Source organism: Cygnus olor, chromosome 3 (genome assembly GCF_009769625.2).
Source record: "Cygnus olor isolate bCygOlo1 chromosome 3, bCygOlo1.pri.v2, whole genome shotgun sequence".
In the NCBI taxonomy this organism is placed as follows: Eukaryota; Metazoa; Chordata; class Aves; order Anseriformes; family Anatidae; genus Cygnus; species Cygnus olor.
In genome coordinates, this window is record NC_049171.1 from 71,145,464 (window position 1) to 71,166,365 (window position 20,902).

Below are 20,902 nucleotides of genomic sequence, written 5' to 3' on the forward strand. Positions count from 1 at the left end.
CTCATATTCTAGTACTTGGACAAAGCTTCAAACACACCCATAGCCTAACAGTGGGTCGGACAGAATTTCTGGGTAGAAAATATTTGAATCCTACAACTCTTTCTTTTTTCTTTTTTTTTTTTCAATATAATATTATATTATATACACGTATGTAGCTTGCAAATCACACGTGCTTATGCAATCACAGCTGATAGTGAGTGTGGCACAGTACTGGACTTTCCTTGTGACCTCAAATCTAGTCTTTGACGAGCCGTATAAACTGTACATAAGAATTTAAGTATACAGTGCAAACATATTTGACACCATTAAGGGTGGTAGAATTGAGGGGTGTGACTCACACAGGCTAAATATTCCCCAGGAATTCCACACTTACAGTAGTTTTCTCAATGTGATCTGGTAATGAATCTATGAGCAGGTCTCCCACAGGTTTCCAGCCATTCCTCACGTTTTCAGCCTCCTTCAGGTCAGCATCAAGGTCATCCATGGCACACTGCAAGTCTTTCAGTTTTTCTAATGCTTTGTCCACTTGCTTCTGCCAGATAGTGGCACTGGCATTTAGGTTCTCCCATTTCTCTTTTACCTCTGATGACTGTTTACGCATAGCTTTGGCAATCCTCATGGCTTTCTCCTCAGGGGTCAACTCTGCAGAGGGAAAAAAAAGAAGTCCTGCTGTTTCTTTCTTCTCTTATTCATGCCTAGTTAAACAGACTGCTCCTGAGGTGCATGCTCAAGACAGTCCGTAAGTTCAGTGTCAATCAATAATTTATTTCAGCATGTACAAGGTAGTCAAAAGTCTACTTTGCCATAATTGAAATAAACCTTCATCATCCTTAATGACAAAATAATGCTTGATAAGACAAAGGGAAACTATTCCTGACTTCCATGTATTCTAATACCTGCAAAGCAAAGGCAGCTCACTGCTGGTTTATTGGAGGCATAGGGGAGGAAATAAAAGATCATTCTTCCCTACCAGAAACTGCAATAGGGGTTTGGGGACCATTTCATGTAGAAAGAACAAGAACAGTGCTTTGTTATTGGATCAGTTACCAACATCTTCCACACTACCCCCAGGATGCCTCTTCTCTTCCTATGTACTAGCAAAACCCAAAGTGTACTGAATACCATGTGGTAAGTGCTTCTGCAGCTCTACATCTGTTTGTCTGTGTTGATGCTGAAGTCCTAAAAACACTGTTTTAAGTAGGTATTGTAAATATAAAACTGCTCAGCTAACTTGCTGACTGAAAAAATGTTGCACTTACAGTGCATTATTTCAGGCTTATGTGTCTAAATCTCCTGGGCAACCCACCACCTATGGAAGTCCCATTCCCGTTAGGAAAGGCCAGCTGCAGTTGAACAAAGCCAAAGTGGTCACACACACAACCTCAAGACACAGCCACAGGAGATGGCACTGATTATTTCAGTAAGCTGCTTATATTTATATCCCCAGTCCCTGCTGAGTCTGTAAAACATAGGACAGCATTCCACAGTACAGACACGCTTCAGTCCTAATTGACAACAAGCACCGAGTCAGCTGGTGGCACATCTCTTCTACACAACAGATGATTTCTGCAACCCAGGCATGTGGTCTATCAATAAGAGAACATTTCCTTCCTGGGTCTTCAATTCCCAGCAAGTCCTGCTGACTGCTGCTCAGATTGGCCTTACTGAAAGAAATCACAAAGAGCTTCCTTCACTAGGGTAGAGTTGCTACAGTAATTACCAACCAAGCTCATTTCAAAGGATTCCTCCTCTACATAGCAACCTTGCAGTTTCTGCAGGCAGAGAAATAAGCAGAGCAAACTTGATATAACGCAGAAAACAGAAAACAAAATATGGGGAACAAGATATGGCATACTCCAAAACTAAGCCAAGTGGCCTTCTACTCACTCCTATAAAAAACCCTTAGAAAAGGTTTATCACGGCATTATTTGTGATTAAAAATCAAGTGTTTTCTATGAATAAATTATACACAGCAATATAGAGATGAAAGCACCATTTTTGTCACAAGACAAATGAGACATACAATTTTCCATATGCTGATGATGTCTTTAAAGATATCATATGAGGAAGAACTTCTTTATGGTTTGGGTGACAGAGCACTGGAACAGGCTGCCCAGAGAGGTTGTGGAGTCTCCTTCTTTGGAGATATTCCAAACCCACCCGGATGCCATCCTGTGCAATGTGCTCTGGGTGACCCTGCTTGAGCAGGGGGGTTGGACTAGATGACCTCTGTAGGTCCCTTCCAACCTCAGCCATTCTGTGATTCTGTGTGTTATCATAACAACTGACTAAGCTTGGAGCTGCTCACCTGGGGAGGGGACAAAAAAACAGGGGGGAAGGAAACGTTTTGCTTTTCAAAGGCTAGGTGAATGTCAAAGTAAACGCACTGTTGTAGCTGGAAAAGTTCAATTACTGTGCTTCTGGTGATGCAACCTACATTCTTTAGCATGCAATACTGCAAAGCGTGCTGTAAGTGATAAAAAATAAATCATTAGAATACATTAAATTTGCAGCTGAGGAAGGCACATTTTTTCTAGATGTTAAAGTAAGTTGTTTGGATCAAAGCCAGAATTTCTGCCAGCCAATTCCACATATTTAAGTTTTTTTCAAAAACTTTTTTGCCCACATTAGTCTTGATACATATTAGCTTACAAATACAAGAAGAGTATTCTACAATGGAATCCAGACGCCATCTCAGAAAAAAGTATAATGCATGTGTTTTCCATTTTAATTGATGGTGCAGGAGGGAACAAGTTATTGCCAAATGACCAAGTGTTGCCCAAAAGCACAAGGCAACTTGCTAAGAAATGGTTAGTTAAGAGAAAAAAGTACCACCAGAAGTAACTGAAGCAGAACGGGAAGCAAGGATGATTAAGAGGAGCGGACACCACAGAAAAGATGGTGACAAATACCTAAGCTGTAGGTTGTAGTGCATGTTTTGAGTTCTAGAATTAGAAAAGCTCCTTCAAAGAACAGAGGCATTTGACAAAAGATTGGGGCTGAGAGGGACAAAAGAAATTTTGAGCATTCAGACTTACTGAGATATTTCAGTGACTTGCTCAGAGTCATAAGCTGTTAGGCAAGAGCAACTACCCATCTGCTCGCTACCTGCAAAGACTAGCCAAGTTTAGGGACACCACAATGGCAGGAGGGTGTTTCAGAAGAGGAATGTGGGGAGGAACAGCTGGGACAAAACCTGTGATGCTTAACTAGATGCAAAGGGATATAAATTATGTATATAGCTCTAGGATCAGAGGCAAGGCAGTAACTCACAATTTGCAATACTGACAGACCAGAATAAAGATAAAGACCAAAGACAGGCTGTGATAAATCGTACCTTGTGTCTTGAATCTCAGCAATTCACATTCAGAATAAGCTACATCATAGGACAACACAGTTCTGGGATGATCTTTACCCCAAGCTTTGCAAGAGATTTCAGGATTTCAGGAAAAGCAAAAGAAATAATGCTTAAATTCTAAACAAAGCAACCTTTTCAGATAAAAAATGGCTACCAATTGCTTAGTTACAGATAACAAGGAAGTCATCACTAAAAGTAATTTTGGAATTATTCCCAGCTATGAATATATACCATTGATGAATTAATGACAGCCAACTACAGTCCATAGACAAAACTAATGCACAAAATCTGGAAGCCAAGCCAAGGTGCAGCACCTAGTACAACCAGTTCAGTATCATCAGATGGACAACAAGGCCCCACCAGTAAAAGCTGCAGGACCTTAAATAAGGACTAAGAGAGCACCTGTAGTTAGAACACTTTACAGAAAGAAAAGGGAGTACTTTGTTGAAACGGGACAGAAAGTTGTAGACCCAGTTGGAGGAGTCTCCTTGGCTGTCATCTTGAAACTCTCAATACAGCGGACATCACACCCAGAAACTGGACTGAGTAGAACATCATCCAGGAAGCCTTAACAAGAGTGGGAAAAAAAACTTGCAAAATTCTTTTGTTGGCTATAATGGTACTGATGTAACAGATTCAATGACTGATTGCTTCTTGCCCCAGTAAAATCAATACCAAAAAAAAAAAAGTAGCTGTAGCTACAAATGAGAATAGGAGAGGGGAACAATGGCCTGATCTAATTTGCCTGGCCAACTACAACAAGACAGCTTCACTCGTGACAGACCAGTCGCATATCTGGGAGGGAAAAAATTCCACACTAACTGGGATGACGGAAGTATCCCAACAGAACTAAAAAGAGAAACATTTTTGAAGACCATTTGTCAGATCAGTCTCCTTGTCCAAGGGAATCTGCTGCCTATTTTATTTGAAAAATATTAATTCCTTTCAAGACTGCTTTATTTTACCCAAGTCTTGGGAGTGCTTGTAAACTTGCCTTAAAAAGGCATTTACTGGAGAAATAAAGCCAAACACACATTTTTATGAGCTATAAAACCATTCAGCTTCTATTCAGTTAAGAAATACATCCTGCACAACTTCATGCTTTCCATCATGAAAGCCCAACCTATTAATGAGCACCACACTATTTTCAAGCAGAGAGCACATTCTCCAAGATCCTCATTGCACAGCACAGAATTGTAAACCTAGCCTCATAAATAACGTCTTAACAGTATGAATTCTGCGCTTTGAGTTTGTTTCATCAGTCTGTCACTGCACACACTAGCAGACAAACACAGCTCCTTTGTGCTGTGAAAAAACGCTACATACTAGTTGCTGCTCTTTTGTTCCCACTTAATATGAAAGCTTCTGAATGATCAGCTTTTTTTCTTCCCCCCCCTTTTTTTTTGTGATGTACTTATTACATTATCTTCACTTCAGCAGCTGCTCAGAAAGTAAGAAGAGCCTGTATTCACTGGACCATCTGTTTACCAGGGAGGGAAGATAGTAACTGACCTTGCAGTCAGAGAAAAAGAGCAGGAAAAAAAATCTGCTTTTGTAGTGGAAAGAAACTTGATTTTAATAAGCATTTTTTGTCACAAACAAAGCGATGAAAGGACCAAGAATTTTCCTGTGTCACTAGCAGAGAGAGAGTGCCACAGAAGGAAGACTTTCAAGACTGAACTTTACAGCATATGCATTCCTTACACGCTTGCATATATGGAGAATACTTACACAGGAAAGTTATCAGTTCTCAGAGAAAACTCTTCTTGCTTAAGAATTTAATTCAGATCAGGTAAGCTATTCTGGCTCTAGCAGTTTTGACTCTAAGCAGCTCTGCTTGATCCCCATGTTACTGACTTGATCGCTGTCTTGCCAGAATTACATTAATTACTTTTTACTTTTGGTATATTCTTCGTATATTTTAGCATTATGTCAAATATTCTCTCTTCCTTGATTCAATCACTCTTCACAGCAAAAAAAAACAATGGGAAAAACTTCACTGTAATCATTATGAACACTTTTGAAGCATTTGAACAGACACAATGAAACACTGTCAAATTTGTAAGCAGAAGAACAACCAAGAGCACTGCTAGTGTTGCATGATGAAGTCTCTAGCATCACTCCAGTGAAAGCATTCACTGCGTTTCTTACAATATGGACAGAAAACACAGTTCTGATGGGATGGTAACGGAAAGTTTAAAAGATCAATCAGCAACTGGTTAGTAACATAGCACTTAGACTAACAACCCAGTATGTCACCTTTCTCTTCTAGTTCAAGTATCTATTGCAAATACATGTAAAACAAAGAAAAAGCACGATCACTCATTGTCGTCTTAGCCTATTTAGATTTCACTCTATCAAAACTGAAAGTTCTTCAAGCCAGAGAAATAAAATAAAATAAAGAGTGAAAAAATAAAGAGTGAATGGGGAAAGTCTCCACAGGATTAAAGACAAATTAGCTGGTAACTTTATGTATATTGAATACATCTGGAAAGGGCCTGGAGTATGGTCTACAAATAAAGAGGTATTAGAATTCCCCAGTGGGTGCTGGTGGAGAAGATACAAAAGGACAGACAAAACAAGAGGAAATAACTTCTGATTAAGGGAGATAATTAAGTCAACCCACTGCATTTATCCCCAGAAAACTTAAGAGATTACAGCAACCCTGAGAACCACACATTCATGCAGCATCAAAACACAATCAAAACACAATACTTCTCACTAAAAGCAGCCACCATCTTGTAATAAATGATGTGATCCAAAGCACAGTGGAAGCTTGAGGTTTTGTGTTGCTCAAGAAACAAAAAAGAGGTATGAATTCTATTTTAGTCTGTGCCTGCCACAAAACCAGAAAAAAAAAATCAATGATAATAGTATTGTTATGTCATCAACAAGCTACAATGTCTACTTCTAATTCCTGTAGAAGGGAGGGTACTAATGGAGAAGGATATCGCCACTGAATCCCACTTACTCAAGACTCCCTGAATCGATGGTGTCTTTCAACAACACTGGACTTCAAGAAAGCATCCAGGTTCCGAAATTTTTGAATTGCTCACAAGCCTTCTAGAGCAAGTTTACTCTGCCTGTTTTCTCCCCTATATACTTTACTTTTTGTTTAATACTCTGCAATTACCCATTTGCTGTCTTGAGGCTTCTTTACAATTTTGTTTAGCTGTGTTTGCTCTAGAGTGTAAGAAAGGAATTTTCTTTCAAACAAGGTCCGGACATTTGACATCCATCAGTCACCTGTGTTGCTATTATCATAACTAAGAGATCTCCTACAGACAAAGCTTTAATGACACGTAGAGTCTTTAACACAAGGCAGCACTTAAAGTTTAAGAACATGGCTTCCACCCGGGATGTATCAGATGAAACTGGTGCATAATACAGTATACAGATTAAAAATGAATACAACTGTGCTTATATCCTTAGGTCCTCCTAGTTAAAAAACAAGCAAACAACAACAAAACACCACACATAAATAAAATTAATCACTACGTCCTCAGCCTATTTCCAATATTCAGCTATTAAAATTCAGGCTTAAAACTCCTCCAGATTTTCACTCCACACCACCCAGAAAAAGAAAACAACTTCCTTGAATTTTCACTAATAACTTTCCAAGCAGGCTACCATTTGGACACTACAAGATTAATTTCAAGGCTCCACCCAGGTGGACTAAACTTGAAGGGTGATAAAGATCTATCTGAACAGGAAGAGAAAAATTTCATCACTGTGGGATTATCTCATAGGTAACTGCACGTTTCTCTAACTGAACGTGTCAAAAGTCACAAGTGAATGAGCACCAACTAAAACACGGGCAACAATGTTCAAAATAGGGCGTGAGTCCACTGACCTCCAGTGGCCCACATGCTCTTCATTCTCCTATAGGTTTAACAATCAAGACTTCAATACTCAGCCCATTAGGGCAGAAGAGAACAAAAAATATTCCAGTCTTGTATGACAGCTAGGTGACAAGTGGTTGGGAATAGAAATACCGCTTACTCTATACTTTAGAAAAAAGAGAGTAGCCTATTTCCAGTAAGGACTTCCTTGCTAAGAGGAAAAAATACGATAGAGAATTTATCTGAATTTGTTCAGTAGCAGGAAGCAAAGGAGTTTGACTTTTATTTACGTCTGAAACTGGGGAATACGTTGTCTGGCTGAAATAAATAGAGTAATGTTATTCACTGATACTTACTCATATATTGTCTTATAACACAAATGTGGTTTATGGGGTTTTCTACACTTTTAATTAAAGAAGATAACAGACAATAAATACTTAATTTTAAATCACGTATTTATCACATCACCTTTAATACCAAATAACAGCTTTCAAAGATAGGAATCTGATTATCGTAACAAAACCAAAACCTACGGAAGTACTCCAGCAATACCACAGACTCCTGGAAACATTCTCTGTTGGAGTAGGAATCACTGTAGTAGCCTCGTCTGTTAAAATGTTAATTTGTGTTATCTTCCAAAAAACATTTAGCTCCACTCCCTCACTACAGCAGTGGAATCTCCAGGACAGAATTTCAGAAAAGCCATACACTGGAGACATCACTGATCTATATAATCCTAGGGACAGAAACTATTATTTTTTCTTTTCTTTGTGTATCCCATAGCCAGTAACCTTATTAACAGTGTAGGGAAATAAGAAGCCAACTGTAACTATGCCATAGATCTAAAGATGTGCAAAAGGTTGACTGTAATTCTTCAAGTTTTCTCCTATATCACGGAAAAGCAGTAACAAAGCTAAAAATGTGAGTATCTCCAACTTCATTATCCTGACCATCTATAAAATTCAGCAGCTGGCCTGGTGGTTTTATCAATCAGCTCCATTCAGATGCTCAAAGAAATTCACAGAATCACAGAATCGTCTAGGTTGGAAGAGACCTCCAAGATTACTGAGTCCAACCTCTGACCTAACACTAACAAGTCCTCCACTAAACCATATCACTAAGCTCAACATCCAAACGTCTCTTAAAGACCTCCAGGGATGGTGACTCAACCACTTCCCTGGGCAGCCCATTCCAATGCCTAACAACCCTTTCAGTAAAGAAGTTCTTCCTAATATCCAACCTAAACCTCCCCTGGCGCAACTTTAGTCCATTCCCCCTCGTCCTGTCACCAGGCATGTGGGAGAACAGACCAATCCCCACCTCGCTACAGCCTCCTTTAAGGTACCTATAGAGCGTGAGAGAGAGACTGAAGAAAAACAAAAGCAATTCAAAATCAGCAAGTACATCAGTCAAGATCTGATCACAGAGAATTCCCCATTGCCAATCTCCTCCTAATCAGGAATCATGAACAATTTCAAATACTGCAACAAGCATTCAAGTGCAGAAGCAACAATCCACAGAAAATAGTACTTCAGCTACTAAATAATGCATACTGTATCTATAAAATTTGAATTAGACCAGAAGTTACACACAGAAATTACAAAAAGATTCATGAGCAGGTAACGAGAAACCTCTCCAGAAGGACACTATATGCTGCTGCTGACCACCTTCTGAAGTCTCTCATGTGATTCAGAGAGTGCAGAACTGTCATGCCCAGTAATCCAATCTTCTGGTGATAAAAAACATCTTCGCATATATGTCTAGAGAAGCCTTTGTACAAACAAGTGAATTTTTACTTGAGCATCAGAACAAGAGGATAAAAAAAAATCCTGACAACCTCTGAGGCTCTCAATCACCAGTCACACCAGAACTGGAACCTAGATCACTAATTGCAAACGAGTTTGTACCTGCTATGCTTTAGTGCTGTTTACATTTAACAGATTTCAGAATTTACAGCTTTGGTTAATTCAAATTAACTATACTGTTTCTCCTTATTTCAAAAACAAAACAAACAAAAAAACTCTCAGATATTGCTGTCTCCTTCATGCCTAGGCAGAATTATTTTTGTACCTAACAGCCCAAGTGCAAATTAGTTGAAGTCAGACAATTAATACAAAGACTGAATTATAGTATGATTCAATTTCCTTTTGTAGTGTGCAGTATAAAGGAATAGAGAAAGCTTCAAAGATGATGTCTGAAAAGATATGATAGGGTCTATTTTTAAATATTATGAATATCTTTAACGGATGTTCTAACGAGGTAATTTTTTTTCAATTAAGTTTTGATTGTATTATGCACTTCAGGGGGATGTGAAAAGGTTACTCAGATTGTCTTAATTTATTGTAATGTACAAGAGACTCTGAACTGATGTCACAGCAGAATCATATGGCAAATTTTTGTCCCTGTTGTGAAGAACCTGCAGAGAGAATAAAATAATCCTGGAATGTTTAATTCAATGTACCCTCAAGAGAACTGGGGTTGTTTAGTCTGGAGAAGAGGAGGCTTAGGGGAGGCCTTATTGCTCTCTGCAGCTACCTGAAAGGAAGCTGTGGGGAGCTGGGGGTCGGCCTCTTCTCACAGGAAACTAGTGATAGGACTAGAGGGAATGGCCTCAAGTTGTGCCAGGGGAGGTTCGGGTTGGAAACTAGGAGACATTTCTTCTCAGAAAGAGCAGTCAGGCATTGGGACGGGTTGCCCAGGAAGGTGGTGGAGTCACCATCCCTGGGGGTGTTCAAGGAAAGGTTGGACGTGGTGCTTAGGGACATGGTTTAGTGGGTGACAGTGGTGGTAGGGGGATGGTTGGACGCAGTGATCTTGGAGGTCTCTTCCAACCTTAATGATTCTGTGATTCTCAATTCTTATGCACCTAGAAACAAGGCATCTGCATTGTCTGGGCCTTTGTGTAACTTCAGTGGCTGGATATTTTACCATCTCTTTGGATTACCTAACCCCACACCTAAACACTCTTGCTATTAGGTAAAAACTAATTAAACAGTGATCTTCCAATTCATGCTATTACTATTTCCTACATGGTTTTGCTATTTGTATTACAAAAGCAGCCAAAGGCATGCTTAAATCATGACTGTACAGCATTGCGTACTACCCACGAATATTTCTGAAGATAGACCCATCAGCTCACAATCCAAAACCACACTCCTCACCTTTAGCAATGTTAAGTGCACTTCACTGAAGTTAATGAGCAAACTTTTAATCTATTGCATAAAATACCAATGATTAAGAGGCTGATGGAAATTAAAACATTAAACATTTTAAAAGCAAACATAAGCCTGCACTCACAGTCCTCACTGAAAATGCTTATTGAGAAGAAAGACTGTATGTCTCTGCATGGGCTCAAGTCCAGGGGTGTGGATTTCTGGGGATTGGTGGCATTTGTCAGACCGTACAAGGGTGGGTGAAATTTAACGGATTATGTTATATAAGAGATCAGAGCAGAAGATTCAAAGGCACCTTTTGGCCTGAAGTTTATTAATCTGCAGAAACTCTACTCTGTACAGCGTGTCTGTGTCCAGCTGTTGGCAGGGGGGCCCGCTGTGAGAAGAGGCCGGGGCTGCCACATGCCAGACGTGACCAGCTCTGCAGTGGACCCACGGCAGGTACAGCTGAGCCCACCTGCCAAGGTGGAAAACGTGCTTAAAGAAAGGGCAGAAAACACCAGAGGAGGAAGGAACAAGAGAGAAACATCAGAGGGAACACCAGAGGGTCAGAGGAGGGGCAGCAGAAGCAGCACTGTGGCAGAGCAGATATTTCCTGCAGCCTACAGAGCGCACACTGGGGCAGACCAAAGGTTTGAGAAGAAAGAGCAGCAGAGAGAAACCGTTAGACTGACTGCAGATACTCCTCCATTTCCCAGACCCTTGCACCACTGGTCACCTTGGTGAAGAGACCAAGCATGACAAGACTTCTCACTCATGCTCTTCCTATTTCCTCCTCTCAACCAGCCGAGGTTGGTAGCAGAGACTAGCCTACCACACACTCAAAACAGGTGTATGGAACTACTGAGCTTGAAGAAGGACGAGGAAAATAAGCTCACAGCACACACCTATGAAGCTTCCCAGTCTCAGCGTACTGATTGCTTTTAAATATGATGGGTGGACAAGAGCCACCTGCCTGGTCATTACTGTTACACAACTTAACATGGTAATCAGCTTCCCTGCTATTCCGTCATTGCCATCTGTAGCTCACAGGAGTGTAAAATAATAACACCAGTAATACTTTTAAAATTGCTTATCAGGAATGTATGATGCATCTCATCATCTGAAGTTTGTTCTTGCACTTTCAGTCAACACTGATTAGATCATTGATACCAACCCCTGCCAGAAAATGAACACTTTACATTGGTAACATTTCATGCATTGGCAGCATTTCTGCTGGGTAATTCTATGGCTTTTGAGAGGACAGTCTGTGACTTCAAACTCTTGCAACACAATGAGCAGATATAAAGTGAGCTTTCTCTATTTTTCAACTGCAGGTTTTCTAATAAAGCATTCTAAATGCAATATGTCAAACAAGTCTGTGAGTAAGTTGTGTGAGACAAGCAGAATGCTTTCAGGAGTTCAAAAAGCAAGCAGTAAAGCACAGTACTGCCGCTACGGTACAAAAACTAATCACAAGGAAAAATGGCTTTAATCACCAGATATTCAAACTTTAACACAAAGTTGAATTAGGGAATAGGAAATCACATAAAAATTTGCACAGAAGTAACACTAAATATGGATGAAGGAAATATTACCTGTTTGAACAAGCCTGAAATGTTTGCTATGGAGATTTAATGACGTATAGAAAGAAAAAACAACTCCTGACAGAAGTAACTATATGCCATAGCTGCAGAAGTAGCTACAATTTTGTAAATTATACAGAATAGTAAATTATTCACATCTTACTGCCACTGGTATTTCCATAACTGCAGATTACTAGATCCAAGAAGAATCCTTATGTAATTAAAATAAATAAGATTTTATAATAATGTAGCTTATGTCAGAAAAATAATTCTGACTTAATTGTACTTTGATTATAGCATTTTCCATGTAATTACAGAGATACTTGGTACATTTTTTATAATTTGGGGTTACAGGGTCCTGTTGGTCTCTGATACAGACAAATACCTTGACAAATATTATGCAAATATCATTTCTAGGAGAGCTGTGTTTCATTCCTTAGCAATAATTCATCAAAATACTGGAATCTTTATGATTCTGTAATGACTACATTCCTAAAGCTGATTCATTTTACTTCTAATGAGATACATCACAGAATACATGATTTCCATTTGTGGGGCAAAATTTTGCTATAATGACGTAAAAAATTTACATTTGCATATTTGAATTACTGCTTTGACTACATTTAAGGTGTACACATGCTATTGTATTAAGAAAAAAGAAAAGAACTGATGACATTTTGAATCAAAAACTGGAAAAGGAAATGCAAAGATTTTTCTTCTTCCATTAAAAACTTGAGCACTTCCAAAGCAATGTAGTAATAACTTAAGGCTAAAGCACTGAAATAAAAGCAGCCAGTATGTGGTTTGGAAAATCCCAAAACCTAACCAAGTAATCGGGATATAAAAATGTACTAGGGACATGTAAGTTCTATTACTTTCCTTTTGACCATTTAAAACAGGAAGAGAATATTTTCTGACCTGTTTTCGAATGTAAGCTCCTTCTTGGTTCCTCAGGACCCTCAATTGGTTGGTCAGCAAGGAAAATTCGTGCCTGGTCCACAGCATTGAGAATGGTTTGCTCTTTATCCTTCAGTTCACGTCTCAGTGCCTTTTGCAAAAGGAAAGAACGCCATTTGTAACTGGATCTTATAAACAACAGATACTATACCTTTTTCCCTATTTTCACTTCTCTGACCAGACCTGTCTAGTGATTCAGACTGCTAGATAAAGGTAAATTTAACAAAACAGAAATAACAAGATATTAATTAAGGCCAGAAAGGTTACTCTTACAGAATTAACTTGGAGAATCAAATATAAGCTGATAATGGTAGGTTTTTAAAACACTCACCTAACAGGAACTGAAACTAGTACATTGAACTTACAAGTATTATTGCTATAGTAGGACTGCTAATATACAGTAAATTGTTACAACAGATTTTTTTAATAACAAAAAATTGTATCTACTGAAAATTCATGTGATAATTTCACAATTGCTAAAAAGCATTGCAAAAATACTTCACATTCCTTAGAAAACACTACCTCTTGTTTCTGTCTCCTACTAATAATATTTTTAAAACTTAAATGATATAGCATCAGAACCTTTACAATGAGAATACATTCTGAAAACACATTCTTCAAATTAGCCACAAATACTTCGATCCTTATATGCAGAAACAACTAAAGCTTCTATATAGGGAAAAAAATCAATATTTAAGATATTTTCATGCTAATGGAAATGAATTGCATGATGCTTTGATCTCCAGTGATTATGACTTTTCTAAAGGGTTAAGTGTAACCATACTGTTGTAACAAACAAACTAAAAAAACATTCAAGAGCAGACAGCTATTACAACATTTCTTATAAAGCATTTTCTTCCATTCAATTTTTCAGTATAAATCAATCTCGACTAGAAAGAAATTGCTTTGCATGATTTGTATTACTTCCTACCAGTATAAGCACAAATGAAGATACTTTAAATATTATTAAAACACTCTGCTTAATATCTTCCAACATTTTTTTTTATCTCTAATTACAAAATCAAAGTTTATTTTACTGACACAGTCTGCTCAGTTCTCTCTCAAGAAAAGCAGTTAGCCAGTGTTCACAATGTTATATAACAAGAAAAACACTTTTCACTAGAGAAAATAGTTTCTAATGGAAAGTAAGGGCAGACAGAAGAAAAGGGTTCTTTTCTCCTCATTCCTCCATATGGTGTAAGAGTTAAGGTTGTCATTCTTTCAAAGGATAACTTATAACTTATCTTTGATACCATCAACCATGACTGTCTTCTGTAAGACAAGCCCTTCTCTACTTTTTCTGCTCACCTTTCTCTACTTTCCTACGTGACTTGTTTACAAATTTAGGAATTTCACTTCACTGATTGCAATTATTTGTTTAGTGATTATTTGAACTGGGGGGATTTGCCTCTCGAGTCATCGATTCTCTGCCCCCTCTCCTTCCAACATCCCTGTCATTGGAGCTGTTCAAACTGAGGTTGATAACACAGAGATTTTAAGACTATCACGACAATGAACAATCTACAGACTTGGGCCCATATAGCTCATCAACTCTAAATCATCTGTGGCATTCCTTATCATTGATATAGCTTGACAATGGAATCTTTAAACATGAAATAAACTTTGCGTATGAAATACAAATATTGAAATAATTTAGTAGCAAAGAGCACATTGAGCACAGTACAGACTTCTTAACATTACAGTGCATTATTTTATGCTACAGATGTAAAAAGTAGTTTCAGAACAGCCACTCAGACTTGCATTGCTTTAGTCCCTATTTCTTCAGCAATACTCTATTTTCCCTTTCTCTCTTTCTGCAAGTAAACAAGAACAGCAATGAGAGAACATGATGCAAGAATAATCAGATATATCAATAATACTCTCTTGTCCTTCCAGGCAAACCTCTTTGCAACAGAGCAAAAAAGAAAACCACTTATAAATCTAATCTCTAGCTCAAATATCATCTGTCTTGAGTGGACTGAAGAAAGATTTCATTGGAAAAAATCAGATCTTCAAGAACACTACAGAGTAAAAATAAGTCATAAAAAAGCCAGCAAGTAACAAAGGCTGCAATACTGAATTTTATTATTGTATTAAAGATTTTTATAAAATAATAAATGCAATCATGTATTTTGGTGTTTTATTTAGTTTTGCAAAGATACCTCCCCCATGGCTACACAGAATGCACGCACTTCTTTCAGCACAGAAGTGTATGACTGTGTCCCTGGGTGCCTTACTTGGCATTAAGGACTAAAACAGTTAAAGCACTCGTATTACTTTGAGTGTTACACAGAATTTGGACGAGGGAGAAACTTTCCCTTTAGCTAGCTATCCTTTAGATGGGAAATTCAGGAGAAAATCAATACTATTTTTTTTGGTATACATTAAATAATAAATGAAGGCATGGCAAGAGGCTTTCAAGGCTGAAGACAGGCATCTCAAAACATGCCACTGAAGCTGGGCACTAATAACGTAAGCACATGGATGGAAATATTTTTGGAGAGCTGTGTTGAATACGCAGCTGTGAACACAAAATTAAAAAGTGAACTCCAAGCACATTGGTACAATTAGTTTTTCTACACATTATATTTGCATTTATAAAAGTATAATGACATTTTAAAGCTATATTGGTCACATAAAGAGGGGCTATATGCAACTTTGGCAGTAATTCATGCCAGAATATTTCATGCTATGGTTCTAAAATGTATAATTACTGTATGCTTTAGGTAGTGGGTAAAATGCAAGCTTTACCTCTCTTAGGGAAAGACTGGTGACAGATTACCAAGTCAAATATCTACACTTCCAACAGCTTTATTGCATTCATTTTTAAATTCATTCTTACGTTCTAAGTAAAGCAGGAAATGAATTTTTACTCCTGGAGAAACAAACACTAATTTTATTAGTTTTTCATTCTTACAAAAGAAGAAAATAAAACAACCAACCAACCAAAACAAAACAAAACAAAAGCCTAGAATCAGATGTGCTGATACAGTGTTGACGTAGTTTTCAGAACTGACCTTAAATAATACTAGTCAAGAATAATAATTAAAAAAAATCCTCCTCTGAGTCCTGAAAGAATTCTTCCACTGATAAACAAGGGCTAACAAAACTACTCTCTTGAAATGTTTTATGCAGTTTCACAATGAGCCACAACTGCAACAGTGCTGCAGCATTCATTTTGCAAGCGTGAGGGAGATCCTTCAGGTTACCTGACTGACAGCATAACTCAAGAACCCACCACACACCATCCTTCTGCCATCTACCATTGATTCCCACAGGGGAGAAAACCACAAAATGTTATATACCTGATTTATAACCATTATTAGTCATTGATTTAGTCTCCACTTTGATTTGTTCCCCTTTCAGTAACTGTGAAATGCATGCTTTTCACATTAGAACTTCGGAATCTATATGCCATTTACTCTGTTATAAATCTAATCTGTTTGCCCTCTCTTAATTATAGATGCTTATGATTTCTAATATAGAAAGGAACTCTTCTTACAAGCCAACATTTTCTGACTTACTGCCTCGATTTATAGACAAGGAATTTGCCTAAACCACGGCCTTCTAAGACTTCTGTTGCAAATACTTCATAATGTAAGACTTCTCCATTCTTGAAAAAAAAATGCTAGCAAAACTTTTGCTACTCATGAATATTTACACAGTTTAGTGTACCCTGTAAGTATATATTTCCTTCAATTGTCATAAAATCATATTTCAAGCATAGTAAGTGAGCTTCCAAAATTACACACTGTTGATTTACAGCCTCTTTTTTCCTCTTTCTAATGGTACAGGCTTGTACAGAGTAATTCGAGGAGCAGACCAGCTTAACAGCTCCAACAGATGAAGACAAAGCTAATTTCAAAGAAAACACATGGGGTACTTCTTAAAAACAGAAGATATTTAAATCAGGTCCCATTATGCACTCCTTCAAGGATGCACGTTACTGTAACTTGTCTCTGGTTATCACGCTGTAGCTTTATGTGCCAATCAGCAGCTCCTGTAGCATTTAATTACTTAGTCATCTTTACTCTGCACCAGGTGCTTGAAAAGCTTCTGTTACTTGTATACACTAAAATGAAATGGAAAAATCGTCCGTGGCATATGGTAGGAGAGGGAGAATAAGTGGGATAATTGAGAAAACTCGGAGACAAGGTTGTTTACAAAGATCACACAGAGATCAAGGTTATGACAGAGTCTCTGCCATCTGTCTGCATCATTAAAGAATCAACTAGAAAGACAAAATAAGCGTAACACTTAAAAGCTGCTCCTTCATGGCAGACACTATTTAATATAACACACGTATACAATTTCAGAAGGAGGTATTTTGGTCTCTGGACACATCTCCATGTGAAAATCAATTTTATAACACATCTGCTGCAGCTGATATAGAATGCATTTATAAAGAATGCTTTCTAGAATAATATTTGAGACAGTGCATCTTACCATGCACTTGCCTGCTATTACTTCCTACTTAATCCATACAGCAAGAGAAAGAGAGAAAGAGAAAAATGGTGCATAATGTATAACCATTAATACCTGGAGATACATAGAGGCATCTGCAGCACACAGGGCTCTGTAGCTGAGACCCCATCCAATGTGTTCAGGTAATCTTTGACAACAATGACCAACACCAGATCATAAGGAAAAGCATAGAAAGCTGTTTGTCTCAGTAATTAACACATCTTGATTATTTCAGATTCACTTTTTTAAATGGAAGAATCTCAAATTCAGTTTTAAAGTTTGGAGGAATATCCCACATCATGTGCAAAAGGCTTCTTAGAAAGAAAGGGCCAAAGGCAAGTGAGCAGTGAAGACTGCAGGGTGCCCGCACATGGCAAAACAAAATCAACAGAAATATAAAAGCACAGACGTGGGCAAAAGAGAAAATTAAACTATGCATACTGATAATCTTTTACCAGAAGGCCAAGAACTGTTAGCTTACTTTAGACTTCCTCCATGATTTCTCAAAACTGATGCTTCAGGTCAGAAATAGAGGTATTTCTTCACTGAGACTATTCATCTCTTGAAAATTTCTCTTCCCACTCCCGTCTACCGATGAGAGGATGTGCTCATGGCTATGCACTGAAAGTATCACCCACCCTGTGTGTACTTTTATAGAAATGCATTACTTGAAATAAGCATCTATAACTAGTTTTTAAATGAAGAGCTTTAAAGTAGCACAGCCTAAAGCCAAAGATGGAGAGCTAAAGATGTGTTATATCATCTGCTGTTCAGACTTACAGAAACATCACTTTTTAAAAACTAATAATCTCAAACTGTGTCTGTGTGCTGACACCTTAGTTAAGAAAAGGTAACTGACTTCCTTCTGAACTTATTAAAAGTAGTTCAAAAAATGGTAAGGCTATTTTCTTCATTTTCCTTTAACAGTTTTTTAAAAGAAAGAAAAATGACATTTTGAAGCCCTTTCGAAAGTTTTCCACTTAAAATAACCTTGCAAAGATTCTGAAAGGACTCATTTGGGCACTAGAAGAGAATCTGATGCTATATCGTGATGATAGAGGAAAGCTTAATTTTAATATACATTGCACTAGAAAGGACATTTAGAAGCATTTCTTGAATTAAAAAGCATGAGGTCACATTTCTTCTTAAGAAGCAAAATAAAATAAAAATGGATTTTCACACAGTTCATGATTTGCCAGTCATTAAAGAGAACCTCTCTTCCTTTTGTGAAGGAAGAACTGCACGTCCTGCATTCCCTCGAGATGCTACAGGAGCTAAAATCAACTAGGGATGAAGGAAAACGCTGCTTAATTGAGCAAAGGTTACAAAAAATAAGGCATAATGATGTTCATTAATGTCTTCCAGCACCAGTAATGTTACGTAACTGGAGTTTTTATTTCCTAGCCCACCAAGACAAAACTTTATTATTTGTGTTTCTGGGTCAATGATAACCAAGCCTTGGCTACCCTGACAAGTTTGGAGGGCTTTACAGAACGAAGCTGTAGGTACTGCAAAGTGTGGGATGGTTGTAACTATCTGATTTAGAACTGTGTTGGAAAAAAACACACTGTGCACCACCAAGCTGTTGTCTTCAGAACAGATTTTTGAAAATTTTATGGTTGTTGTTCTTTACACAAAAGTTATCTAAAGAGATAAAGATCTGTGTTCACACGAATTCCCAGCTGAATGATCTTTTCAAACCCTCAGAATGATATCATATCCTGTTTGGATTTCTCAGAATATATATATATATATATATATATTTTTCCTGTCCTTCTTCTAGTTCTAGAAAGCCATTTTAGAATATTTAATTCATACTTTATGTTTTGCTGTACAAAGAGAGGGTTCCTCTTTCTAAGACTAAGCTGCCTCCCTTATCAATTACAATATTGATACAGGACTTTTTAAGGGACAGCAAACCGGTTTTCTTTCATAATTACATGCTCTAGCATTGTAATGAGCAAAGCAAGCCAAGTATTGTATAAATTAAACTTGCTACAGTACAATGCTTCTTTTACCCATTGAGCCAGCTTCTAAGCTAACTCAGCATATTTTGGTCTGAAGCCATTATAAGACCACAGCTAAAAAAGGGCAGAAGAATCATTAAATTTGATGGCTCATAAAAATACATAAAAGAAGTAGATGAAAAAAAGGTGAATTTTACATTGCTATACACAGGAAAAAATAATCTTTTAAATGGTGGTGTTACAAAAAAAAACCAACCATGTAATGTACCTTATCAGGATTTCATGTAGGAATTCATTGCACCCCACAGACAGCAAAAATGCCTGAGTCAGAGTGCGGAGTCTGACAGAGACAGAAAGAGAAACTCTTGAAGCTTTCTACTGTTTGGGTGATGGGAAAAAGTATTTACTTTTACACAACAGCAATAATCATACTGCCAGCAGTGGAACCAATTTCCAAATGCCAAACCGCTTGTAAGTACACATTCAGTTTTACATCAAAGGACTACAATGTGCTTTTTGTGAAGGAAAATTAATCCCACCAACCTTTACTATGGAAACATGACAGCCATCCTGTATCAACAACCTTGAAAGACTAGACTTTTTTTTTCTTTAAATCTTAAAGGAAAGTCTGGACTAGGTTTGAAGGGCAGAAGAGAAATGAGCATAGAACTCTACTTTGGATTTTTCCTAAATAAGATTACACAGTTCGTGCTAAAATGATTAACCATGACGAACCAGCAAGTTGTGATGTTAACACATGCTTGCTTTTAACAATTGCAGGTGATCAAACGCTCCATTTTAGATCAGATCCAAACAGCACTTCAACAGTGAAATACATGAGGCCAAGATTCGAAATAAATTTGAGAAGAAAATGGCATCTATATGTCATCTACGTGGTCCACGAATACTTCCTCTGCCCTTTTTTTTTTTTTTTTTTTTAAGACACAAACATTTACACATACAGCTGTTAAATTTATTCACTGTGCCCTAATCCTGATTAATTATAAAACCCTAATATACTCAATGAGACCACAAAAGCCCTTCAGCGGTCACTATCCAAACACACTCAATGCCAGCCAGGCAGCAAGTGTCGCCTGCTGCTGATGGAAGAGCAGCTCATCAGTGCTGATGTCCTCCTTATTCCAGAGAAGGCACACCACAGCACCAACCCACAAGGTGAGGAAAACGGAACCACAGGTGGAAACTTGGCTGAACAATCCCAGCTCCCTCAGCCGCTCTTCATATGACTTATTCTCCAGACCCCTCACCAGCTTCGTAGCCCTGCTCTGGACACACTCCAGCACCTCAATGTCCTTCCTGTAGTGAGGAGCCCAAAACTGAACGCAGTACTCGAGGTGCAGCCTCACCAGAGCCAAGTACAGCTGGACAATCATTTCCCAAATTTACCTCTGGCCTGTACAGGGATCGAACCCACAACCGTCAGTTTTATTAGCACCACCCTCTAACCAACTGAGCTAACCAGCCTTCCAACAAGCAATCTGCATAAGCCTCTCAGGCTAGGGCCCAAACCCATGACCCCAGCAATACTCACTTTGGAGGGAGGGTGAGAGCTGCA

At 38.1% G+C, this 20,902-nt stretch overlaps 1 protein-coding gene across 18 annotated transcripts in view; it reads right to left on the reverse strand.

The window, feature by feature from the left end:
- UTRN (utrophin) overlaps positions 1-20,902 on the reverse strand; it is a 374,743-nt gene that overhangs the window by 80,738 nt on the left and 273,103 nt on the right. For all 18 annotated transcript variants that reach the window (XM_040553278.1, XM_040553280.1, XM_040553275.1 and 15 more), the window contains 2 exons: positions 12,857-12,986; positions 374-642 (listed from right to left, as the gene is read on the reverse strand). In XM_040553278.1, coding sequence (XP_040409212.1) covers positions 374-642; positions 12,857-12,986 — 399 coding nt within the window. The remainder of the gene's footprint in view (positions 1-373; positions 643-12,856; positions 12,987-20,902) is intronic.